This window comes from Rhinopithecus bieti, unplaced genomic scaffold, assembly GCF_001698545.2.
Source record: "Rhinopithecus bieti isolate Rb0 unplaced genomic scaffold, ASM169854v2 scaffold_3527, whole genome shotgun sequence".
Taxonomy (NCBI): Eukaryota; Metazoa; Chordata; class Mammalia; order Primates; family Cercopithecidae; genus Rhinopithecus; species Rhinopithecus bieti.
The window spans coordinates 679137-706401 of NW_016804488.1; the positions used below are offsets into that span (position 1 = coordinate 679137).

The 27265-nt window shown below is 36.5% G+C and overlaps 1 protein-coding gene across 1 annotated transcript in view; it reads left to right on the plus strand.

The window, feature by feature from the left end:
- The window catches only part of ABCA13 (ATP binding cassette subfamily A member 13), a 503546-nt gene that overhangs the window by 82737 nt on the left and 393544 nt on the right, over nt 1–27265 (plus strand). Inside the window, 8 exon segments of the mRNA XM_017868548.1 lie at nt 9925–10039; nt 12758–13113; nt 13116–13169; nt 13172–13697; nt 13699–17529; nt 19079–19318; nt 19320–20903; nt 22355–22464. Of these exon segments, the coding sequence (XP_017724037.1) occupies nt 9925–10039; nt 12758–13113; nt 13116–13169; nt 13172–13697; nt 13699–17529; nt 19079–19318; nt 19320–20903; nt 22355–22464 (6816 nt within the window).

Below are 27265 nucleotides of genomic sequence, written 5' to 3' on the forward strand. Positions count from 1 at the left end.
AGGTCAGGAGATCAAGACCATCCTGGCTAACATGGTGAAACCCCGTCTCTACTAAAAAATACAAAAAACAAGCTGGGCGAGGTGGCGGGCGCCTGTAGTCCCAGCTACTCGGGAGGCTGAGGGGCTGGAGAATGGCATAAACCCGGGAGGTGGAGCTTGCAGTGAGCTGAGATTCGGCCACTGCACTCCAGCCTAGGCAACAGAGGGAGACTCTGTCTCAAAAAAAAAAAAAAAAAAAAAGGGGGGGGTCTTATTTCTCCTTTGTGTGTGAGAGCCCTGTTATTCTTGCCTCAACTTGGTCTATTCTGCTGTGAATACTTGCAGTTGTATTACGAAATTCTTATAGTGTGTTTCTCAGCTCTATGAGATCAGTTCTATTCTTTCTTGTAATGGCCATTTCATGTTTAAGCTCCTGTATCATTTTCTTACATTCCTTAGATTTCTTGGATTCAGTTTCAACTTTCTCCTCTATCTCAATGGTCTTTGTTCCTATCCATATTTCTGAAGTCTGTCATTTCAGCCATGTCAGCCTGGTTAAGAACACTTGCTGGGGAACTAGTGCAGTCATGTAGAGGAAAGAAGATAATCTGACTTTTTGAGTTGCCAGAGTTTTTGCTATGGTTCTTTCTCATCTGTGTTAGCTGATGTTTCTTTAACTGTGGTGTAATTTGAATACAGTCAGTTGGCTTCTTTTCTGGATATTTTTAGAGGAAAGAGGCTTTGTGCAGGGTCTTTATTTGTAGTTGATGACAGTTCTGTTTTAAATCATTTGAGAAATCTCCAAACTGTTTTAAACTGTGGCTAAACTAAGTTACATTCCTCCAGCAGTGTATAAGCATTGCCTTTTCACTGCAGCCTTGCCAGCATCTGTTGTTTCTTTACTTTTTAATAATAGCCATTCTGACTGCTATGAGATGATATCTCACTGAGGTTTTGACTTGCATTTCTCTGATGATTAGCGATGTTGTGGATTTTTAAATATATTTTTTTGGCCACTTGCATGTCCCCCTTTTGGAAGTGTCTGTTCATGTCTTTTGCCCACTTTCAAATGGGGCTGTTTTCTCCTCACTGAATTAAGTTCCTTATGGATTCTGGATATTAGGCCTTCGTTGGATGCATAGTTTTAAAATATTTTTCCCCATTCTGTAGGTTGCCTGTTTACTTGGTTAATAGTTTATTTTGCTGTTGCTTAAGTATTTAATATAGGATCAACATTAAAGTATACATTCCTTGGTGTGTCATGGGCCATACAATTTGTGCCAGGTGCTTTAAAGATAAATCTTGTTTTATGTTTCTATAGGGAGAAGCACCACAACTAATGGGTGAGAGTTACAAGGGTCCAAATTAGGCTTCAAAGGTTAAATACATATTTATATTTTTAAATTTGTTTTTAATTTGTATCAAATTAGTACATAGATACTGATGTCAAATATAAGACAAAATGAAAAACAGGAGTCCTCTGTCCCTCCCTCTCCAATCCTAATTTTTAAGAGGCAGACTCATTCAGTTCAGTACTTTCATCTTTTCATTTCTAACTAATACACCTCTTCAACTAATCCTTGACATTTTATATGCGCTATTATTTTTGACTTTCCACTGTGTAAAGTGAGGACTGCTTCTCTTAACATGCTCCTCATTTCCTTACATATTTCCCCTTTACCATCTTACCAATGTAGCTTTATCACATTTTTGTTAATTCAATGCTGCAGGCTTAGAGTGCTATGTCAATGTTAAGAGTGTTCATTTCTTAATTTTGTGGGAAACCAGGATCATATATTCTTTCTTGCACACTGTTCTATTTTTCTTGAGTTAATAATTGGCTCATTATTTTCATTTGACAGTTTTCTATGCATTAATCACCAATTTAACCTACACTTGCCAAATCTGTACAATATTAACATGGTAAAAAATGTTAGATGACCTATACCTGTATAAACATCTTCTTCTGTTTTTCCTGTTGGCTTAACGCTCTATGGTCTTCATGCTCCAATTGTAGTTTCGTGGTCCCCTAGAGCCGGGGGTTACTGTCTGGTGATTCTTTTACCTATATCCCTGAAAAGTCCCTACTCTGCTTTTCTGTGTTGGAGCTTGTTTTCCGGATTCTATGTTTTATCTTTCTTGGTTTATACTCTTGTTTTAGAGAAGCATATCTTCCAGAAACTTTTTCAGAGAACACTTTGTAGGTAAGTGATTTTTAGAGTTTGTGTGTCTTAAAATGTCTTTTTTTCCTCTCAATTTTGATTGGTAATTTAGTTGGGCATAGAAACATAAATTTGAAATTAGTTTGCCTCATATACCATGTTATATTGAAGCCAGTATGTCAGTATATTGACTCTCTCAGTCTGAAATTTTTAGGCTGAGCCGATAGCTTTTAGCTGTGAGCAACCCTGTCTATTTACTCCAGTATGCCTGACAAATATTTTTATTTATCATATGTCATGGCTTCAAAAAGTTTGTGAAGAACTTTATTTTAGTTTATAGTGTTCTTGTTGATAAGATCCATAGATAAAATTTCTAATTTTTTTTTAATGTAGCTTCCCCATCCCCTTTTCCTTGTCACTGGTAAACTTTAGGATTCTTTTTTAACCCAAATATTCTGAAATTGTATGAAGACTTAAGTTAGTATGATACTTAAAATAAACATTTTGGAAAATATTTTTGCATTATTTCTTTGGTAATTTCAAACCCTGCCTTGTTTTTTCTTTTCAGAGCTCCTGTTAGCTGTCAGTTGAACCCCCTGTATGAATTCCTAACTTCTGGGTTTTTCTTTTTTTCATTTGTGTGATCTGTCTTTTATGTGCAATCTTTCCCCAGTTTGTAATGGTTCTAGGCTGTTCATTCATATTTAAGAATGAGGCACTAGAATGGTGATGGAAAGTACCATGTAAAATGGGATGGCTTGTAAAGTGGAAGACATCATTCTAGGATAATCAGGCAGTAAGTCAACCTCCCATGAGATGATTCTCAGTTATTGGCATAGTTGCACATCTTTTCTTTTAGGTAGTTCAATTTCTCCAAAGCTTACAAAATAGAATTCTCCAAATACCTGCTTACAACACACAGATGGAAAGGAATAGAACTGACTGCCAGCATTATGGGAAACAAACAAAACATGAGGTGACAAAAATATCACTGTTCAAAAATAACAGGTTAAATTAATCCCCACTATTTCCAGTAATGTTGTGACATCCATACCATCAATTGTGTCTATTACTGGAAGCTCTGTATCAGTCTGGTTTTATTTCTTCAGACTAGTCAATCCCTAGCTTTCTACTGACATAGGAGAGGAGTAGATGCCTGGCTGGGATGGACAGAGTGTGTTAGAATTTATTCTTCTCATAATTTTATCTAAACCCATCTGCATATTTTTAGTTCCACCTCTCATGCTTATAGTCAGATGCTTATACCTTTAAGTCATGAGACTTTGGGGGATTCTGTGAAGGAAATTAACTACTTTCTTTTGATTTCTTCTTCTTGAAGTTTAAGCTTAAACTTTTCCTTCTCTGCTCTGCTATATACTCCTTGTCCATTTGCTTTCTTCCTTCTCTTTCTCATCTGCTGTTGTTTCCTTTTCTATTCATTTTATCTACGTGGTTATATATTTTTATATTATCTACTCCCATTTCAGTGGTGTTTTGGCTTTTCTTTTCATTGGATATTCCACAGCTCGACAGGGGAGTCCTAAGAAAGTCAAAGTTGGTAGAAATATAGACACATTTAGAGGTGTATGTCAGCATAGAGGTCTGGTGTACAGAGCAGATAACAATTTGAGTTGTTTGAACCAGAACTTGTGGAATGAGTGGAATTTGACAGGTAGCAACTGAAAGAAGAGTGTTCAAATACTTGCTTGATATAGTCTCCTCAGAGACATCAGGCACACAAATCTTTCCATGTTGAACTTTGAAATATTATAGCTTTGAGTAAATGAATATATCACCAGAATTTTTCATCATGATATAGAGACGTGGGTAAGGTGAGATGAACACTAACCGAAGTAAATCAAGAGACTATGTGTTCTCTTTTGCTTGTGTTGCATGTATCATGCATACCTGATTTGCTTACATCCTTGCTACTCAAAGTGTGATCCCTGGACCACAGTATCAACATCATCTGGGTCTTGTTAGATATGTAGAATTGTGGCCCCATCTCAGACCTACTGATCAGAGTATGCATTTTAAGAAGATGCCTAGATGACTTGTAAGCACAGGAAAGTTTGAGAAGCACTGGCTGTTGTTATGCATTCATCATTAGGTTATACGTTCTTTATTTCCTCCTTTTCCTGTTAGAACAAAACAAAACAACTGTATATAATAAGAATGTGGTATAACAAAGACATCATTTATTCTAGTCAATACGATATCTTATGGTTACTTAAATTTATGGAGTGCAGTTTTATGATGCAGATAAAGCATGAACTATTTGGTGTTTTGACATGGATTTTGGAAGCAGATGGACTTGGTAGCAAATATTGGATCTGACACAGATTCTTAATTACTTTTATCCGTGGTAAAATAAAAATTTACACAGTTTTCTTTACTGAGTTCTTATGAAGAGTAAATCAAATGATGTTTGTAAAATGCTTAGCACAGTATTGTAGGCATATGCAATTAATATTAGTACCCTTTTCTTCCTCACCAAAATGAGTGTCAATTTTGAGGCATTACAACCAATGGCCAGGGAATTTGATATGGAAGATTTTATTTATTTATGTACTTTGTTTAAAAAATTCTTTGATACTGTTGGGCTTTTAAAATTTTTTAATTATTATGCCTACATAGTAGGTATGTATATATTTGAGTAACATGAAATATTTTCATACAGGCATGCAATGTGTAGTAATCACATCAGTGTTGACATATACATATATCCATAAAACTGTCATTACAATTAAGGCAGTGAACGTCTTCATCACTCCCAAAAACTTCCTTTCTATTTTCAATTCCGGCTTCCTGCCCTGTCACCAGGCTACCATTGCTCTGCTTTCTCTCACTGCATTTGAATTTTTATTTTCTAGAGATTTTTATAAATGGAAATATGCAGTATGTACTTTTTTGTCTAACTTATTTTACTTAGCATAATTAATTGGCATTAATTAGTTTGAGATTCATTCATGTTGTAGTGTGTTCATTCCTTTTATCACTGAGTACTATTCCATCATATGGATGTATCACAGTTTGTCAATCCATTCACACAATTCACAATTGGGTTGCTGACTCTTTCTGACTTTATAAGTAAAGCTGCTGTGAACATTCATGTACAAGTCTCGTTTGGAAATATACTTTCTTTTCCTTAAGTTTGAAATGGTTTGATTATGTGGGAGTTGTATGTTTAGACTTTTACAAGACTTACAAACTGTTTTTTAAAGTTGTTGTACTCTTTTACACTCCCATTGGCAGTTCATGAGAGTTAAAATACCTCCATTTTCTTACCAACACTTGGTATGATCAGTCTTTTACATTTTAATCATTCTAATAGGTGTGTTTTGTTTATATGAGTAATAATTTTGAACACCTATCTTTTCATGGACTTATATACCATCTGTATCTTTGTCCATAAATTGTATATTCAAATCTTTCCTACTTTTTAAACTGGGTTATTTGTTTACTATTCAGTTTATAATTTTCCTGTATATATAGGATACAAACTCTTTATCAGACATACGCCTTGCGAATATTTTCTCCCAGCCTCTGGATTGTCTTTTCATTCTTCTTAACAAAGTAATCCAGGAGCAGAATTTTAATTTTGATGATATTTTGTTTGTTTTTTTTTGTTTTGTTTTCTTAACAGATCCTGCTTTTGGTGTTGTAGCTAAGAAACCTTTGCTAACTCACAAGGTTGCAAAGATTTTTGCATATGTATTTTTTCTATAAGTTTAATAGATTTATGTCCTAAATTTAGGTCTATAATTCATTTTTTGTTAATTTTTGTATGTGGTGTAGGCATATACTGAAGTTTATGATGATTACTTTTGTATAAGGGGAACTAATTGCTTCAGCAAAATTTCTTATGAAGGCTATTCTTTTCCATTGAATTACATTGGTATTTTCTCAAAAAATAGTTGTATGAATATGTGGGTCTTTTTCGGAACTCTCTATTTTATCCCGGTGATCTATTTGTCTATATTTATACCAAAATTAACTACCTTGGTTATCATAGCTTTATAGTAAAGCTTAAATTCAGGTAATATTAGACCTTTAATTTTGTTCTTTTTTTAAAAAAAAAATTGTTTTCAGTTGTTCTAGGTCAATTTGCCTTTCCATATGAATTTTAGAATCTGCTTGTCAGGTTTTCAAAATTATGCTGGAATTTTAACCAGGATTGAATTGAATTTATAGATGAATTAAGGGAGAATTAACTTTTTAATTATTTTCAGTGTTCTAGCTCATGGTATATCTCTCTCCATTTATTTTGTCTTCTTTGTTTTTCCTTAACAAATCTTTGTAGTTTTCATTCTAAAAGTCTTTCACGTCTTTTTTTCAGATTTATTCCTAAGATTTTAATACTTTTAGTGCTTTTATAAATTGTTTGGTTCTTAAAAATTTCAATCTTCAGTAATTTGTTGCTCATATAAATGTATATATAAATATGCATTTAATTTTGTATATTCATCTTGTATCCTGCAAACGTGCTAAATTTACTTTTAGTATTTTATAGATTTCATCAGATTGTCTATAAATCATGTTATCTGTGAATAAACATGGTTTAATTGTTTTTGTATGTCTTTTATTTATTCTTACTACACTGGCTATAACTTCTAGTATAATATGGAATAGAAATAATGAAAGGTAACATCTTTGTCTTTTCCTTGATCCTGGAAGAGGAGCATTTAATCTTTGGCAATTGAGTATAATGTTAGCTATAGGTTTTCATAGATACTTTTTATTAGGTTAGGGAAGTTTTATTTTATTCCTAGTTTGGCAAGAGTTTTAATCAGAAATAGATGTCAGATTTGTCAAATGTTTTCTGCATCTATTGAGATAATTTAAAAATTTTTTTGAATTTAGTTGTTTAAAAAATTCTAGTCATATAGTAAATTGCATTGATTTTTTAAATGTTACCTAATTAACCTTGCATAACTGAGATGAACTCTACTTGATCAAAATAATTACATTTTTTCTGTTATTGGATTTAATTTGTTAAAATTTTGTTTACATTTTGAATCAGTTTTTATGAAGGACAGTGGTCTTTAGTAGTCTTTTCTTAGTTTGTCTTTGTCTTATATTGATAGTTAATCATAACCTCATAGAATTAGTTCAGAAGTAGTCTCTTATTCTCAATTTTCTGGAAGAGTTTGTGTTGGATGGGTATTATTTCTCACTTAAATGTTTGGTAGAATTCACTAATAAAACCATCTAGGCTTTTAGGATTCTTTATTAGAAAGTATTTAATTATAAATTCAATTTTTAATATAGGTTAGGGCTATTCAAGTTGTTCAATTTAGTATCATAAGGGTTTTTTTTAAAAATCTGTATTCTATTATTATTCTCTTAATTTGTATAGAATCTGTGGTAACGGCACCTTTCTCATAGCCGATATTGATAACTAGTACTGTTTTTTCTTGATCACTCTGCCTAGAGGCGTATCAGTCTTGTTATTGATCTTCTCAAACAACCAGCCTTTGATTTCATTCATTTTCTTGAATGTTTTATTTTACTTCCTTGATTTCCACTCTTCTTTCTTTTTTCTACTTAGTTTTGGTTTAACTGACTCTTCTAATTGCTTTGCATGGGAGATGAGGTCATCAATTTGAGACCATTTTGTTTTCTAATATAGGTGTTTAGTGGTATGCATTTTCCCCTAAATACTTTTTTTAGAGGCATCCCACAAATACTGGCATGTTGTACTTCCATTTTCATTCAGTTCAAAGTACTTTCTGTGTTTTCTTTTGATTTCTTTTTTCGTCTCTGAGTTATTTAGAAGTGTTGTTATTTTTCAAATATTTGGGATTTTCAAGAAATATTTCTGTTATTGATTTCCACTTTAATTTCATTTTAACCAGTGAACATTCTTTGTAGGACTTTAATCCTGTTAAGTTTATTGGGACTTGCTTTATGGTCTGGAAAATGATCTACCTTTATAAATGCTCTATATGCACTGGAGAAGAATATGTATTATGTTGTTGTTGGGTGGCAGTTTTTTTTTAGAAACAACAATTACATCAAGTTGCTTGCTAGTATTGTACAAATCTTCTGCATCCTTACTGATATTTTGTCTTGAGCAGCTTTGAAATCTCTTGACTATAATTGCACATTTTTCCATTTCTTCTTAGATTTCTATTAGTTTTTGTTTCATGTGTTGTGAAGCTCTGTTGTAATGCTCACAAACATTTAGAATTATTATATGTTCTTGATTGATACTTTTATCATCATGAGATGATAATTATGTTATCATCTGAAACCTACTTTGATAGCTTTCTTTTGATTAGTGTTAGGGTGGTATGCCTTTTCCATCCTTTTACTTGTGACTTGTTTATGTCCTTATATTTCAAGTGCATTTCTTGCATGTAGCATACAATTGGATCTTGTTTTATTCAGTCTTACAAACTGTGCGTTTTTTTGAGCATGTAAATTATATATTAGGTTGGTGTAAAAGTAATTGCTTTTAAATAGATTTGCCATACACTTTTGCATCAACCTAATAGTATAAACTAAATAACATAAACATTTTACGTGATTAATGTTCTTTTCTGCTAGTTCTATAATTGCTGTCATTTTGATTGATTAATTTTCTCTTTATTATGGGTCATATTTTCTGCTTCTTTACATGCCTGATAGTTTTTTATTGAATTCCAAATATTACAAATTTTAACGTTGTTTGTGCTAATTATTCTTGCATGCCTATAAATAATCTGGAAACAAATTGCTTGAAATAATTTGATTCTTTAGGATCTCGTTTTTAAGATTTGTTAGGCAGGACTGGCAAAGTGCTCAGTCTGATTATAAATACTTCCCACTCCTGAAGCAAGATCTTTTTTTTGTACTGTACTCAATGACTAATGAATTATGGATTATTTCAAGCTGGCTGATAGAAACAAAGTATATTCCTAGTCCTGACCACCAGACACTGTTACCTTTAATCCTTTTTTTTTTTTTAAAACATTATTTATTATTATTTATTTATTTATTTTTTTGAGACAGTCTCACTCTGTCACCCAGGCTGGAGTGCAGTGGCGTAATCTCAGCTCACTGCAATCTCCGCCTCCCAGGTTCAAACAATTCTCTGGTCTCAGCCTCCCAAGTAGCTAGGATCACAGGCGCCCACCAGCACACCCGGCTAATTTTTTTGTATTTTTAGTAGAGATGGGGTTTCACTATGTTGGCCAGACTAGTCTTGAACTCTTGACCTCAGGTGATCCATCTGCCTCAGCCTCCCAAAGTGCTGGGATTACAGGCATGAGCCAGCGCACCTGGCCACCTTTAATTCTTTTGGGTATTTTTTCCATGGTCTCAGGTAGTTTCCTCAAATGCATGTGTTGATTATTACTCATCTGAATAGTTGAGAGAAGCACGCTGCCAATTTCGTTGCCTTGTGCAGTCTTCTCTGGCACTCCGTCCTGTGGTTTCTAGCTGTTTTTCAGAGTCTAAGCTTTTTCCCAAATCAGCATGTCCACTGGACTCTGGCTCAGTTCTCCTTCCTGTGCCATGGCCTGGACTCTGTCTTAAAGCAGCAAGCTGACATAATCATAGGTCTCGCCCTGTCATCTACTGCCTTTCCTGGATCAGTGTCTTACATTGCTCGATGGCCAGTGATTAGTACTTCATCTTGTCTGGAAGCACAAGTCAAATTAGAAAGATTCCTAATTGTCCTTTTTTTTTTAAAACATTTTCGACCATATTAGGTGAACTACTCTAGCATTTTTTACTTTTTTAGATTTGTCTCTTATAACCAGTTTATAATTAATGTAGGAAATGTCTTTTTATTTAGCTTTTCCTGAGGAATCTCCTTGTTTTGAAGAAAACATGGATTGGAAAATCATCAGTGATAATTATTTTCAATTTTTGAATAACTTACTCAAGTCTCCAGCAGCTTCCATATCCAGGTAAGTTATCAGAATTCAACTTCTAGGTCTTGATTTAATTATCATCTGAAGATAATCAAGACCTAGTTATAGGATATACATTCTTTAAAATTTATGAGCCTGATTTAGATATTGACACAATCTTTCATGTGAGCTGTTCAATAAATATTTCTTTAATAGAATGTGTGACTCACGTTTCAAGTTGCTTAATAGAATGTACGACTCAATGGATTTTGAAAGGAAATACAGATTGTAGTAAGAAGATTTTCCTTCAATAATAACATGATTTGTAATACACGCTCCAAAATAAGGTATTTGTTTTGAAAATTGTCTTAGCTAGTTGCCTAGAGTTTAAACAGGAAATCAATACTGTAGATTCTGTTAGTTTCAAAGACTTCTGGGAGGGAGAAGTGGTCTTTGGAACTAAATTTGTCAGACTATTTTCTGCTGTCCTATTTCAGCACATGTATTGAAATGCAGATTTTTATGTATGGTTATGAACAGTTTGTCCAGTTTAAAGGTATACTCTGTTATTTGTGGGGTGTGTTGGAACATGACGGGAGGGATGTTTTGTGTAAGAGCAGTAATTCTCAAATTTGAGAATGGATTAAATCTGTGAAGATCGCTAAAAATAAAAATGCTTGCCCCTTGCCCCAGACATAGGAAATTTTACTCTGTGTACAGGACCCAGGTTTCTGTATATTTCACACATTCTATAGGTGGTTCCGGCGCACACCAAAGTTGGAGAATGATTCTGCTGTATCTGTCTAGAATGGGGATTAGTCATTCCTATGGAACTTGTTAAGCTCAGCTATTAGTAGGAACAGAAGAAAGGACAATGTGATGGACCCTCTAGAGAATCAATTCCTTGCCTATGTCAGATTTTTAATTCCTCTTTCCTGAGAGCCTCAAAAATTTAACAGCCCTGGAAAACCAGCACAAAACTAGTCCATTTGTGCACAAGGGCACATTTAACTTTATATTTGTAGACCCATAGCAGTTGGCACAGTGTCTTTCATCATGGATACTAGTAGATAATTAGATGTTGATTTAATGAATGAAAAATCATTGAACATTAAGCACAATTTATGTTAACAAAGCTGAACTTGAAATGACAAAATCTGGGTGGTCTCCTAGTCATGCCACATAATAACAGCTTGAATCTGCCAATTAAAAAAAGTAAAAAGTTTCTTTTTTCATGAAAAGGAAATAATGACGTATACTTCAAAAGGCTGTTGTAGGAATTAACTAAGATTGTAGTAGTGAAAGTGCTTTATAAGCTAAATTACCAAAGTAATATAAAAACATGTGGCAATAATACTATTAGTAGTACTACTTCTACTTCAATTTATTATTCTATTGCTACTCCATAACCCTCTCACTTCCATTTCAAATGGAACTGTCTTTATCCAAATGAAGACAGTTTTGTGTTCTCCTCTATCAAGGCACAATGACTTGGATGATAATTAAGCATCTATTCTTAGGGAGGGCTGGATTTAGGCAAGGTTTATGTTGAATTCCTAATAGAACTTTCCCTTTCCAGGTGGAATTTTTTTTTCCCCAAGGAATTATTTCAAAGAAGTCATTCTGTCCTAAAAATAACAACTAACTAAATTAAGCCTATATTTTTTGTGTGGGGTGCTCAGGTGTCAGCTATCAGGGAGATAAACAGCATTTTGCCTATGATAGGTCTTATGTCTGTTCTATGTCAGAGAGTGTGTTATACAACAGGAGCAGAGGGTTAAAAAACTTCGGAAGTAATTTACCCTTTAAGGCATAAATAGCCAATAAAGGTCAAAAATTCCTTACCCACAATTCTGAACTCTTACAAAGTCTGAAAATAGAGGCTTTTCTTATGGTTGACATCACAGCTCATTCAGCAGAGATTTAGCATGAACTGGTGTGAAGCAGTTTCAAGAGTATTTTCTTGCGCCGCAAGATCATTCACAGGTCTCACTGCCGAAGTGTTAATATGTTGATGATCAGGGCTGCCCCAGCCCTCACTGAGATACATGAATACATATCTGATACCTGTACCATGTTGCGTTTCTAAAGGATGAACATCCTGAATTCTGAAACACATGTAACCCCAAGAATGTCAAAAGTGGATTTGTAACTTCTGAGTCAGTAGAAGTTAGTTCTGCAAGTGTGGGTTTCTATTACAAGAGGGGACTCACAGTGACTGAGTTGCTCTTCTGAGAACTCTGTATTTTAAAATTAAACACCTGGAGATAAATTACCCCATATATAATAATGAGTTTCTAACAGTAGGATGTATATAGTATTGTTGAAAGAGCACTGGAATTGCCTTCCAGGACAGGGAATCCCCACACCTTCCTTAAACCATACAGGCGTAGTTTCTAATGCACTCCACTGTTTGTACTACCTTTATATGCTAAGACATTTTGAAATGGAATTAAATCCTAGGATTCTTCTGACATAAATAGCAAACTTGTCTTTAATGATCATACATATTATTGTTAAATATGCCAGGGGAAAATAATTAAGAATGCATTCTTTTTGGTGGTAGGAAACATTTTAAGCTAAATGTATGTAACTTCATTGTGGATTTCTAAAACACTTTCAAATGCTCACATTAGTTTAATTTCTGTTGAAAACATGTTGTCTATTAAATGTCTCATTTGTGTTTTACTATCAATAAATGAGTATTAACTTGAAAATTTGATAAATCACATTTATTTTTTATTTTATACTAAAATAATTCTACTAATATTACAGGGCTTTAAATTTCACAAAGCACCTTCTAATGATGGAAAAGAAGTTGCACACCCTTGAGGATGAACAAATGAACTTTCTTTTATCATTTGTGGAATTTTTTGAGAAATTATTGTTGCCTAATCTTTTTGACTCCTCCATCGTTCCCAATTTCCATCACCTCCCATCTCTTACGGAGGATATTCTGAATATAAATTCTCTGTGGACAAATCATTTGAAAAGTTTAAAGAGAGACCCATCTGCCACTGATGCTCAGAAACTCTTGGAATTTGGCAAAGAAGTGAGCTGGAAAATGCGAACTCTCGAAAGTCACTGGATAAGGAAGGAACCAAAAAATCTTTTGAGATTCATGGAATTAATACTTTTGAAATTAATCCCAAATTACTAGAATTATGGGTCTACAGCATTTCAAAAGGAAAAGAGCTAAACTGGAAAACTTCTTTACGCTTTCAAATTCTTCTGTTCCAGAAAATGAGATTCCGAGTACAAGTTTTAACTTTTCCCAGTTGTTCCATTCAGATTGGCCTGAATCACCAGCTATGAACATAGATTTTGTGCGTCTAAGTGAGACTATAATAAAGAGTCTCCATGAATTTGGATTTTTGGAGGAGGGAGAGGTCTTAGACGCTCTGAACATCATCTACACTATCAGGAATGCATCTGATTTTTTCTCAGCCCTTTCTGAACCTCAAAAACAAGAAGTTGATAAAATTTTGACTCAGAAATACCTAAATGTCTTTCAGGACAAGGATTCAGCTTTACTTCTGCAAATTTATTCTTCATTTTACCAATACATTTATGAATTTTTGAATATTCAGAGTAGAGGCTCTTCGCTGTCATTCCTTACACAAATCTCAAAACACATTTTGGATATCATAAAACAATTTAATTTCCAAAGCATCAGTAAAGCATTTGCGTTTTATTTAAGGCAGCAGAGGTTCTTGGGGAATTTCTAATGTATCTTATTGTCAGCAATTGCTTTCAATTTTTAACTTTTTGGAGCTTCAAGCCCAATCCTTCATGTCTACAGAGGGCCAAGAACTGGAAGTGATCCACACTACTTTGACAGGCCTCAAACAGCTGCTCATAATTGATGAAGATTTTCGTCTTTCTTTATTTCAATACATGAGCCAATTCTTTAACAGTTCAGTAGAAGGCCTATTCGATAATGAGTGCTTGATTTCGGACAATAAACACATTTCTTCCGTAAATTATTCAACAAGTGAGGAGGCTTTATTTGTTTTTCCATTGGCACAATTTTTTTCAAACCTCTCAACAAATGTCAGTTTGTTCAACAAGTTTATGTCCATTCACTGTACCGTTTCATGGCTTCAAATGTGGACTGAAATCTGGGAAAGCATATCTCAATTATTTAAGTTTGACCTGAATGTTTTCACATCTCTTCATCATGGTTTCACTCAGCTTTTGGATGAATTGGAAAATCATGTGAAAGTCTCCAAAAGCTGCCAGGGAATATTTCCCACACATAATGTTGCTAGACTCATATTAAATTTGTTTAAAAATGTAATTCAAGCCGATGACTTCCATGATTGGGAGGACTTCCTGGATCTCAGAGATTTTTTGGTAGCTTTAGGTAATGCGTTAGTTTCAGTAAAAAAACTTAACTTGGAGCCAGTGGAGAAATCCCTTTTCACCATGGAAACTGCCCTGCATCAGATGAAGACATTTCCATTCAACACAAGCACAAGCAGAGAGTTTTTAAATTCTCTGCTCAAAGTTTTCATTGAGTTTAGCAGTACCTCAGAAAATATAGACAGAAATGTAGATTCGATAAATGACTTTCTTTCAAATAGTCTCACAAATTATGGAGAAAAATTTGAAAATATCATCACTGAGCTAAGAGAAGCAATAGTATTTCTTAGAAATGTATCACATGATCGAGATTTGTTTTCCTGTGCTGATATTTTCCAAAATGTTACTGAGTTTATTTTAGAAGATGGCTTTTTATATGTAAATACCTCACAGAGGATGTTACGTATTCTAGACATGATAAATTCCACATTTTCCTCTGAGAGCACAATTAGCAGGCTGAAAGGATGCACTGTGTGGTTAGATGTCATAAATCATTTGTATTTGGTGTCTAACTCCAGTTTTTCACAAGGCCATCTTCGAAATATTTTGGGGAATTTCAGACATATAGAAAAGAAAATCAACTCTATATTGAAAATTGTAACTTGGGTGTTAAATGTAAAAAAACCTCTTTGTTCATCAAATGGCTCACATATAAATTGTGTAAATATTTACTTGAAAGACGTAACTGACTTTCTAAATATTGTACTTACTACAGTCTTTGAAAAAGAGAAGATACCTAAATTTGAGATTTTATTAGCTCTTTTAAATGATTCTACAAAGCAAGTAAGGATGACCATCAACAATTTAACAACAGACTTTGATTTTGCATCTCAATCCAATTGGAAATATTTTACTGAATTAATTCTAAGACCAATAGAAATGTCAGATGAAATTCCTAATCAGTTTCAGAATATTTGGATTCATTTAATAACACTGGGGAAGGAATTTCAGAAGCTTGTAAGAGGTATTTACTCTAACATCCTGGAAAATAATTCCTCTTCTAAAACTGGAAACTTGTTAAACATGTTTGCCACCAGTCCAAAAGAAAAAGATCTAAACAGTGTAGGCAATTCCATTTATCATTTAGCTAGTTACCTTGCCTTCAACTTATCTCATGACCTCCAAAATTCACCAAAAATAATTTCACCTGAAATAATGAAAGCTATGGGTCTTGGGATTCAACTGATGAGGGATGTGTTCAACTCCTTAATGCCTGCAGTTCATCACATTAGTACGCAAAATGCAGGTTATATGCAAGTTTTGAAGAAGGTAACCTCTGTCATGCGTACTCTTAAGAAGGCAGACATAGACATTTTAGTGGATGAACTTGAACAAATTAGTGCAAGCCTAGTGGATTTCTTTAAGAATATCAGTAGTGTGAGAACTGGCAACTTAGGGGTCAACTTGCTTGTTGACTTGATGAAAAAATTTGTAGACAGCTTGCATTCTTGGAATGTTAATCACCTGCTGCAGCTCTCACGCCTGTTTCCTAAAGATGCTGTGGATGCTATGGTAGATGTGTACTATGTGCTTCCTCATGCTGTAAGGCTCCTGCAGGGAGTACTTGGTAAAAACATCACTGAAGGCCTCAAGGATGTCTACAGCTTCATACTCCTTCATGGCATAACCATTTCAGATATCACCAAGGAAGACTTCACAATTGTGATAAAAATTCTTTTGGATATAATTGAATTAATATCGGATAAGCCAAATATTGTTTCAGAGACTTTAACTTGTTTTCCTGTGGTTTGGTGCTGGAATCACACAAATTCTGGATTTCAGCAGAATTCAAAGGTAGACCCCTGCAGTGTCCATGGGCTCATGTCTTCTTCCTTTTATGGCAAAGTGGCCAGTATACTCGATCATCTCCACCTGTCTCCCCAAGGTGAAGATTCACCATGTTCAAATGAAAGCTCCCGAATGGAAATAAATAGGAAAGTGGTCTGCATAATTCATGAATTAGTGGACTGGAATTCTATTCTTCTGGAACTCGCTGACGTCTTCCATGTTAACATTTCTCTTGTGAAAACTGTGCAGAAATTTTGGCATAAGATATTACCATTTGTCCCACCTTCAATAAATCAAACTAGGGATAGCATCTCTGGACTTTGTCCTAGTGGTCCCATAAAGCAAGTTGCTTTGCAAATCATAGAAAAACTTAAAAATGTCAACCTTACACAAGTTACATCAGGTGAAAATATTCTTTACAGACTAGCTAGTTTAAACAAGATCCTTAACGTTAATGAAGACACAGAGACATCTGTTCAAAATACTATTTCCTCAAATTTGGAAAGGACAATACAATTGATTTCTGAAGACTGGAGCCTAGAAAAAAGTACTCATAATCTACTCTCTTCATTTATGATGCTCCTGAATGCAAATCTCACAGGTAGCAGTTCAGAAGCATTATCAAATTTTATTGAAAAGAGTGAAACAACTTACAACTTTGAAGAACTATGGCCTGAGTTTCAACAAATCGTGAAAGACCTAACCCAAGATTTTAGAGTCAGACACCTGCTCTCTGAAATGAACAAAGATATCAAAAGTATAAATTCAGTGGCTCTTCAAAACATTACTTTGCAATTTGCCCATTTCCTGGAGATCCTGGATTCACAGTCACTGAAAACATTAGAAATTATTGAAGATTTTCTATTGATCACAAAAAACTGGCTTCAGGAATATGCAGATGAGGATTACTCCAGAATGATAGAAACACTATTCATTCCTGTGACCAATGAGAGCTCAACTGAAGATATAGCTTTGTTAACCAAAGCTATTACTACTTTTTGGGGCTCTTCAAAAAATATATCTAGAGAAGGCAATTTTGATGTTGCCTTTCTTACTCCTCTGCTAAATCAAGAACAGCTGACTAATTTCTCAGGTGTTCAGTTGCTTTTTGAAAACATCCTAATTAATTCAATCAATAACTTAGCTGGGAATTCTCAAGAAGCAGCTTGGAACTTAAGTGATACTGACCTTCAAATAATGAATTTCATTAACCTTATCTTGAACCGTATGCAGTCAGAAACTAGTAGGAAAACAGTTCTCCCTCCGAGAAGCATGGTAGATTTCATGGAACAGCTTTTGAAAACATTCTTCTCCCTTTTGCTAAAGGAAGATTCTGAGAACAAAATATCTCTTCTGCTGAAAGATTTCCACGAAGATGTTATTGCAGAGATGAGGTGAGTCTACTTTTGCTTTGTGTCATATATGCAGTTGTAATATATCTCAAACTACTTTATTTTCTGGAGTATAGGCATGTCAAAAAGAGTATTTGTATCTAATACTTTTGAAATATCTTTGAAGTAAATTTGTCTTAATAAATATTTTATCAAAATATCAACATAGAAGAATTTTGGTTACTGTCATCTAACTAGTAAAATATAAACCTAGTCCAGGGTAATTAATCACATATTATTCTTACATTTTTAGATTATGAAAACAATTATGATTTCCGTTTTGTGTGGATCTGAAAAATTAGTTTTCATAGCTGTACGTGCATATACAGGATTGCCATAATTTGAATTGCTATACTAACTGTCTAATCACCAACTAGGGACTTAAATATTCTCAACCCAATGAATCTACTGTGATGCTTGCATTTAGAGACATAAAAAGTGATAGTCACATTATCTTTTTTTCATATATCTTCAAAAATCTCATTTGAAGTTTGCCAGTGAAAAGACTGGAGGGAAATTCCAATTTATTCCATGATGTCTGCTTTAGTCAAGTTTCAATCAGAGTAACAAAAACCATCAAAAGATTTAATCCAAGGAAATTAGCTTACACAATTTTGGGGGCTGGCTAAGTAAGTCTGCAATCAGTAGGGCCGACTGTCAGGAAGGGAGGCCCACAGCAGGCAGGGGCGCCGCGGGCATGAGTGAAAGTTCCTTGTCCACAGGCGGTCAGGAAGGAAGACCAGGGAAGGGAGAGCCACTGACTATGAATACCCAGCAGTGGTTTTGTGCCTCTAAGTTACAGAGGTTCTACGCCCTCTGTCAGAGTTTTCCTGCCCACTCAGGACAGTATCCCTTCTGACTAACTTAAAGTTAACTGATCAGGAATTTTAACTCCATCTGCAAAATCTCTTTATAGCCACACCTAGATTAGTGTTTGATTGAATAGCTGGGAGAAGATGTATTTATATTACACAATGGCTATAACTCCCATCTATCCTCCATCTCTCATGAGGGAATCTCCCCTATAGCCCACCCAGATGAGAAACATACAAAAAAAGGGACTTCTGGGGCTATTATTCAGCCTAGTCACATTGATACATCTGTCTAAGCAATTTGCTAGTACTTCTCAGGCTCACAAAAGTATAAATATGCTAACCACTTTTCAGAGACTTATCTCTTACGTCAAGAATCACATTGTAGTCATTTTACCTTCTTTCCTAAGTAAAAGCCATTTTAACCTTTTTCGTAAGCAAAATTATGTGGCTTTTTAAGTTGCCAGGTTCAAAGAACTGTAATAGAATTTGTTCATGAAATTCCTCACTGTTTTCATTACTTGGCAACAAAATATTGAGTTTCATCTGAAATTATTTTATCATGTCATCTTTTGCTCAGTATTATCCTCCCATTATGCTAGTATAAAACAAATAAAATAATATAAATCACTATATATCTTAATATTTCCACTGTTAATGTATTAAAAATAAAATTAAAAGTACTATATTATTATATATTATATATAGTATATATATATATATTATATATAAATTTACAGTTTTGTCCAAAAGATAAAATCTCTAGAAGTTCTGAAACTGGATCAATTTCTTGCCGTGATGAAAGAAGACAGATTGATGAACATTTTTTCAAGTTTAAAGGAGACTATATATCACCTAATAAAAAGTTCACTTATATTAGACAATGGAGAATTTTATTTTGATAGTCATCAAGGACTGACGTTCATGCAAGATTTATTTAATGCCCTTCTCAGGGAAACGCCAATGAAAATGGGACTGAAAATACTACAGACTTTTCACAGTGGTGAGTCAGTTGTTTTTCCATGGGAATACGTCTGGGGACCTCTTCAAACTCAATCAGGATCTTAGGGCAGCTCTTCACCTTGTAAGAGAATGTTCAACAGAGATGGCAAGGCTTCTGGATACAATTTTAAATGCTCCTAATAAGGACTTCTATGCTTCGTATCCTACCCTCCAAGAAGTTATACTTGCTAATCTAACGGATTTGCTTTTCTTTATAAATAATTCATTCCCTCTAAGAAACAGAGCAACATTAGAACTTACTAAGAGATTACTTGGTCCTCTTTCAAGAGCTGGTGAAGAAAGTCGTGTCCCAGAACCCCTCTTAGAAATGTCTGGGACTCTGGTCATGCTGTTGAATGACAGTGCTGACCTGAGAGATCTTGCCACATCAGTGGACTCCATTGTGAAACTTCTTAAGCTGGTCAAGAAAGTTTCAGGGAAGATGGCCACAGTTTTTAAAACTCATTTTGTCTCCAATACCAAGGACAGTGTGAAATTCTTTGTCACTCTCTATTCCATCATGCAACAAAGTGTTCAAAATCTTGTGAAAGAAATAGCTACTTTGAAAAAAATAGATCATTTCACATTTGAAAAGATAAATGATTTGTTGGTGCCATTTCTTGACTTGGCCTTTGAAATGATTGGGGTCGAACCTTATATATCATCAAACTCTGATATTTTCAGTATGTCACCTAGCATACTGTCATATATGAACCAATCTAAGGACTTTTCTGATATTTTGGAAGAAATTGCTGAATTTTTAACATCTGTGAAAATCAACTTGGAAGATATGAAGAGTCTTGTGGTAGCATTTAACAATGACACTCAAACATTTTCTATGGATTCTGTCAACTTATGGGAAGAAATTCTGGGTTGCTTAGTTCCTATAAATAACATCACCAACCAAATGGACTTCTTATACCCTAATCCAATTTCCACTCATAGTGACCCTCAAGATATAAGATGGGAAATAATTCATGAAGAGATCCCTTTTTTGGATAAAATATTATCACAAAACAGCACAGAAATAGGGTCTATCTTGAAAATAGTGATCGATCTCACCTTAGAAGCTCTTTGGAAAAACTTAAAGAAGGATAATTGGAATGTTTCTAATCTGTTGATGACATTTACTCAGCATCCAGATAACCTTTTGAAAAGCATAGAAAGAGTTTTAGAGGCCTCTAGTGGAATTAAAAGTGACTATGAAGGTGATTTGAGTAAAAGTTTATATTTTGACATACCTTTGATTTGGAATATAACTCATCATCAACTTGAAAAAGCAATCCATAATGTTTTAAGTAGAATAGCTCTCTGGAGGAAAGGGCTTCTGTTTAACAACTCTGAATGGACAACTTCCACAAGAACTTTGTTTCAGCCACTTTTTGAGATTTTCATTAAAGCAACCACTGGAAAGAATGTCACATCAGAAAAAGAAGAGAGAACCAAGAAAGAGATGATTGACTTTCCTTGTAGTTTCAAACCATTTTCCTGTTTGGAGAAATACCTGAGAGGATTATTTGTATTGACTAAATACTGGCAACAAATCCCACTGACAGATCAAAGGTAATAAAAAACAAGCCGAATTCACTTTGTTTTTTTCCCTACCGCAGTAACTGTAAAATAGAACCGTGCAGGAATTACATTGAACCAGGGTAAGTAGTTTCTTGACTTCAACTTTCTTTACACTCTGAAGTTGGCTTCAACATAGAGCAATTCAGGTCCAGTCATTTTTTTCACAATTTGACTCATTATTTGGCATTCAAATATAATTATAATTTATTCAAAATATTTCAAAAGTTAGTTATTTTATTCTCAGAAGCAAAAACCTCTTATTCTATTCACTCGTCCCAAGACTAGCTGCATAAGCAATTTTTCTATTCATATCCTCTGGCAGCCAAGGGTCCAATGACTCAGTATATACACAGGAACATGAAGCTGCTTGCTTCACAGAAAATTATGCCTCCAGTTGTAGCTAACCACAAGAAAGGGCCAGGCAGTTGCTGGCTTCTGCCCTCTTTTGATTCTGCCAAACTTCACGTGTTTGATCCACCTCCAAGCCCTCCCATCCCTGAATGTTATGTCAATAGAAACCTGTTCTTAAAAGCTCCAGTCTTGCTAGTTGTCATGCCCTGAAAGCGGTCTCTTGCCTTAGGTTGGAGACCCTGTGCCTCTTGATGTGCAGAGTCCCAGAGATGCTGCAGCTGTCCCTACCTGTCCTTTCTCTGGGTGACAATATTGTTAGGGTGGTCCCTGGTCTCTGTTTCTCCCTGCCTTCCTCTCTGGCCTACATGTAGATTGGAGATGCCATGTCAACCTTGGTTCATTTGCCAGGCAAGCTGACTTATTTTCTGTTGGTTCTATTACTACAGAGCTGTACCCTGAATCCAGTCATGTTCTATGAGTTGGAAAGATGTCTTTAGTTGGTGAAACAGGTAGCCACTGGCACAAATAACTATTGCTACCTTGGAATTTGACTGCTAGTTTTCAGAGCTTCCTTCCTCATCTCCTCCTTGCTTCTGATCTGAAACTATATTTTGCTTGATTTTAGTGCTCTGATCCCCAACTATACCCTGTTTGACTTTAGTGCTCTTCTCTGAATTGTCTTTTGAGCTGAGGTGGTCCTGGCAACCCCATTCTCCACCAATCTCAGGTTTTATCTTCAAATTTTTCAGTTCTCCACAGAGGAAGTTTACACCTTAGCTCTTCGTACGGTCGTGTTTTGACACCCTTTCAACATTTAACTTTGCATTTCAAAAGAATGGACCAAAATAAGAAAGAAAAGCAAATATTAAGTGTATTGGCCACAAAATTGATGCTTTGAACTAATTTGGGAGACCGAAAGTTTTCTAAAGGTCCAGACTGTGTTATCTGTGTTTTCTTATGTTCCTACGAAGAAAATATGATTATACAGGGAGGTTCTTACATGTGTGTTATAACTTAGCCTACACAGTAGAAATGCACATTGGATGCACATTTTTACCCTTTCATGTCATTGTTTATATATTTTTTCTAAGTGTTGTTGAGATGTGTGAAGTTTTCCAGCAGCCTGTGAAGCCCTCAGAAGCCACGGAGATCCTGCAGAAAGTGAAGATGATGGTCATACATGTGCTCACCATCGTTGCAGGTGGGCTGCTCATATAACAAGTGCTCTGCAATTGCCCTGTGCCAGTTTTCAGAACTCGGGTGTCAGAGATGAGTAGACTGAGTTTCTTTTAGAACAAAGCACAGCTGTCTTAGTCTGGCAACCAGGCCTTGAGGAATCTGCCCCTCCCAACCTCATTCCCACCACTGGGTCTCTGCTCCAGCCAAATTGAACAGCCCCTTCCTGCCCCTTTGCTGGGCTTTCTGGTCTTTTTGTCTTTGCTCATGGAATGTGCTTCCCTTGTCTCCTTGACCTAAACTACAGCCATACTCTGTGGCCTAGAGCTGGGATATCTTGTCCAGAAGTGTTCCCCCATCTCCTTTACTGGCAAAGACCTCGAAGAGACTTTGATCATATGCAGTACTGTACTTTCTTCTTTCTTACATCTCCTCCCTCTGCTGCAGTCAATATTTTTTGAAGATAGAAACTGTCATAACCTTCTGTGTGCATTTCCTGATGGGTGCTGAGTAGTCCCTGCAGTAACCTGAATTCCCTACAGCCGTGACACTTATTGCTGGTATCCTAGTTTTTGGTATCTTCTTTTCCTGCTACAGTCTGTAAGCTTACTGGGAACAGGATCAGCCTCTTGTTAAATTCTGTGTCTCCATAATACTCAGCACAGTGTCCAGCAATAGCGACTATATTGTAAATGAATTAATTTGTCTACTAAGAAGAAACTTGCCAAATCCATTCCTGCACATTTCAGTGCAATCTCCTTTTCATGCCACTGCTGAAGGAGAGTCCCACGAGCCGCTTTAGAGGGTAACTGGATGATCTTAGGGCTTTTCTGAAAATGTGAGTGTTGAATTTTAGAGCACACTTGAGTCCATGGAATGGACCACAGTTGTTTAAGTAATTCACAGGTGCACAGAGGTGCTGCCATCCTCTGGCCCAGTCTCCTGAGCAGGGCTGCCCAGAGTTCCCTCAGTGGGCTATTGGGCCTGAGTGCTCTGCCTTAGCTGATGGCAGTGGGTTTTGACAACATGAATCGAAGCCCAGAAGAGGAGGGGCAGTGAGGAGAAATGGGGGAAGCTACGGGTGGATCCGATCAGATCAAGAGGAAAAGAGAAAAGTGAGGGGTCATCTGAGTGGGGCTTACCTCCATATCCTGTGTGAGCTCCACCATAGTTGGCCCCAGACTCCCTGCCCCCTAGCTCATCTGATCCACATGTTCATTCTTATACCTTCCTCTGATTTACTCCTGGATCATTATTATTATTTAGATTACTATCAGGTTGTTATATTATGATTTGTAGATTAAGTCTTATTTCCTTTGGAAAGCTTTCCTTGACCTACCCTGTCTGGGGTCACGTGGCCTTAGCTCCCTGTTATGGCTCTTACCAACATGTGCTGTTCTGATGATGAACATGTGTCTCTTCTACAGTCGTGAGGATCCGAAGACTGTGCCTGTCTATTGATCACTCTAAACCTGCCACATGGGGATTAGAACATGGGAAATGCTGATTGACATTTGTTAAATGAATGAATAAATGCCAGGAGCCCTTCTATACTTAGGTCATGTTTCACTGGAATTACTAAATGTGAAAACTGTTCACAGGGGAGTGCTCAGCAATGAGAAGTAGTGGGTGGGCTGTTGGCATACTCTGGGCCTATGTTGTAAGACTGAGCAAACTGTGGGGGCCTGGGGAGAATATTGTAGAGAGGAGTCTGGTTTACTCAGGAAGGGGCACAGTGGACGTATTCCCAACATCCACTATCAGAGAGGAGGGGTCACCGGCCCCAGGATGGTTAACTGGTGGGTATGGGCCACTGAGTCTGCGAGCCAGGAGTATGGACCAGCATCTGCTGGGGAGTGTTATGGAGAAGAAGTGAGCCTTGGACAAATCCAGTATGTGAAATCCATTTTTCTTTCTTTCTTTTTTTTTTTTTTTTTTTTTGAGACGGAGTCTCGCCTGTCGCCCGGGCTGGAGTGCAGTGGCCGGATCTCAGCTCACTGCAAGCTCCGCCTCCCGGGTTTACGCCATTCTCCTGCCCTCAGCCTCCCGAGTAGCTGGGACTACAGGTGCCTGCCACCGCGCCTGGCTAGTTTTTTGTATTTTTTTAGTAGAGACGGGGTTTCACCGTATTAGCCAGGATGGTCTCGATCTCCTGACCTCGTGATCCGCCCGTCTCGGCCTCCCAAAGTGCTGGGATTACAGGCTTGAGCCACCGTGCCCGGCCATGAAATCCATTTTTCAAAACAAACTCAAAGAAGATGAATTCTTTGTATTGATAAGTGCTAGAAAGAAGCTAACGTATGGCCATGAGGGTGAGAGTGAGGGGTGGAGGAGAGGAGAAGACCTTGGGAGTGTAGCTCTGGGTAAGGACATTTCAGCTGAGACTTGCGCAGTGAGGATGTGTGTCTGCCATGTTCACCATTATATCTCCCCAGGGTTTAGGAAACATCCTGACATAGATATGATAGGCATTCAATCAATGTGGAAGGATTGGATAGGTCAATGCATGAGGGCTGGCACTAGGCTGGGCACTTGTCACTATTTGAGTTAATCTACACAATCACTGATGGACTTGAGGCTAGTGTGCTGGGACTTGTGGTCTGTAAGGCTGCTTCCTTACTATCATGATAGACCACTTAGGATTACACACCGTCATGTCTGGTAAGGCTTTATTGCTCCAAATGTCTTCAAGGGCATAGTTAAACATGACTGTTAAAACAAGTGATGTCGTGAAAAGTGGTGTAATGGAAGAAGCAGGCACTTTGACATTGAACAGGCTGAGTTCCTCGATTCACGCTAAGTGACACAGGGTAGCTACTGAGTCTCTGTGAGCCTTGAACAAAACATAAGGGAACACATATTTCAACCTATGTGAGAGGATTAAATAAAATGAGTCACCTCCAAGGGGCTTGCCCTTAGGAGATGCCTTGAACCTGCTAGTTTCCCTGCCCTGCAAGTTGGAGATGCATCTCCCTGCCTGCCATTGGGAAAAGTACTTCTCAGCTCACAGAGCTAGTTCATAAGTAAAAATTGATGATTCATGAACTGTCTATCACAGGGTTTGTTCTAATCTGCTCACTCACCTCTTTTTTTGAAATACAAATGGTTCTTTGAACAGAAGAATTGATTGGTCATTGGGTCTAAGAAACATGGAAAAGAAGTAAAAAACAGACAGAGAAGTGAGACAAGCCTGATTAAAAATGAAACCCCAATTGCTGTGTAGGGGTTTTGCATTTTTTTTTCTTTTAAGATAATCTATATTTCTAATTAGATGTTATGAACATTGGTGATTAGGAATATTGCTTTCTATTGTCAAATAGAAAGCATTAAAATGTTACAATCTAAGTAGAAGTTAGGATGGTCAGTACATGATTTCAGCATGTGGAATTGTGCTCAGGTAAAATTCAAATCAAACTTCTTCCTCATTCTTGAATGCTTCTCTGGCATATTGAATTCAGCCATGTTTGAAGACATAATTATTTTGACATTTCACAGTCAGCTAATGTAATGGTTTTTAAATGAATTAAACATTCATTAATGTATGAATTTATATTTATTTTGCCATTCTGTGTTGCAGCTGCTAAATTAATATAGCATACTTGAGATTACATTACTAACAGATAATTAATTTTTAATTTTTATATTTTATTTCAAGGAAACTCAAGCATAACTAACATTTAAACTGCCACCCCACTGTCCTTATTGAATTGCTACTCCATCCTGTAGAATAGGAGGGCAGTGACAGATCCCACAAAGTTAAAAGGGTGGGGTGAAATTGACCAACATGGGTGCCTCTCCCATCATATAAAGGGAAGAAGAGTCAGGTCTGTTATTACTATTGTTGTTGAAAATGCACTGTATTTTCTTCATATTACAGAGTTGCGTTTAGTATCTCCAGTAGGAAAGTTGTCACTTTCCTCCTCCTGATTTAACGCTTTAAGGATGCCAAGGACAATTGCAGGAGAGCTCATACAACAGAAGGAACCTCAGTAGGCAGCTGCTTTAATCTTCCAGTTTCCCTAATTGACAAATTGAGGCCCAGAGAGTGAGAGTGAGTGCAAGTTTCCCAGGGTTTCAGAGTGAAGCAGTCAGAGCCCATTTCTAGTTGAAGAGACCTGAGAGGGTCCATGGGGCTGAAGGGAGGAGAGGGAAGGGGTCCAGAGAGTGCTGGCAGATCTGGAAAGCCAGAGTGGGTCTGAATGTGTCCTCGGAGGCAAGAAGAGGGGCCATAGCAGGTAGGAAGGGCTGGAGCCAGGGATTTGAAGAGGCAATGAGAGGTGGAGAAAGAGGGTACCTGAGAAAGTTGGAGGAGCCAAGGCTCAAAACCAGCTCTTGCTAGTGTCAAGACAGTTGTCAGGTGTTCTTGAGGGTGGTGACTTTGAGGGCAGGCTTCAAGATGTATTAGATGTGAGGCAGATGGAGACCAGATGGCCTGACAGCCCAGCACTGCATCCCATGATCATATCATCCCTGACCTAACCTTGCAGGAATGCTGGGCATGGTCACTGTTGACTCCACGTTCCTCATTTTACATTGAGGAAGCAAGGGGCTGACACAGCCCACAGCTTGCCTAATGCCATACATTATGTCAGCTTTTTCAGGGTGCATTCTCTGCTCTTTTAGGTTTGAAAAACATGATTTATAAACACATTGTTGTGTCTTTCCTGGACCAGAGGATATATTTATGCTTAAAGAAAAGTGCTGTGATATTTAACAGCACATTATCAACTTCATTTCTTTTTTTTTTTTTTTTGAGATAGGGCTTGCCTTGTTGCGTAGGGGGGGGGGCAGTGGAAAAAAAATGGTCCCCAAAACCCACCCCCCCC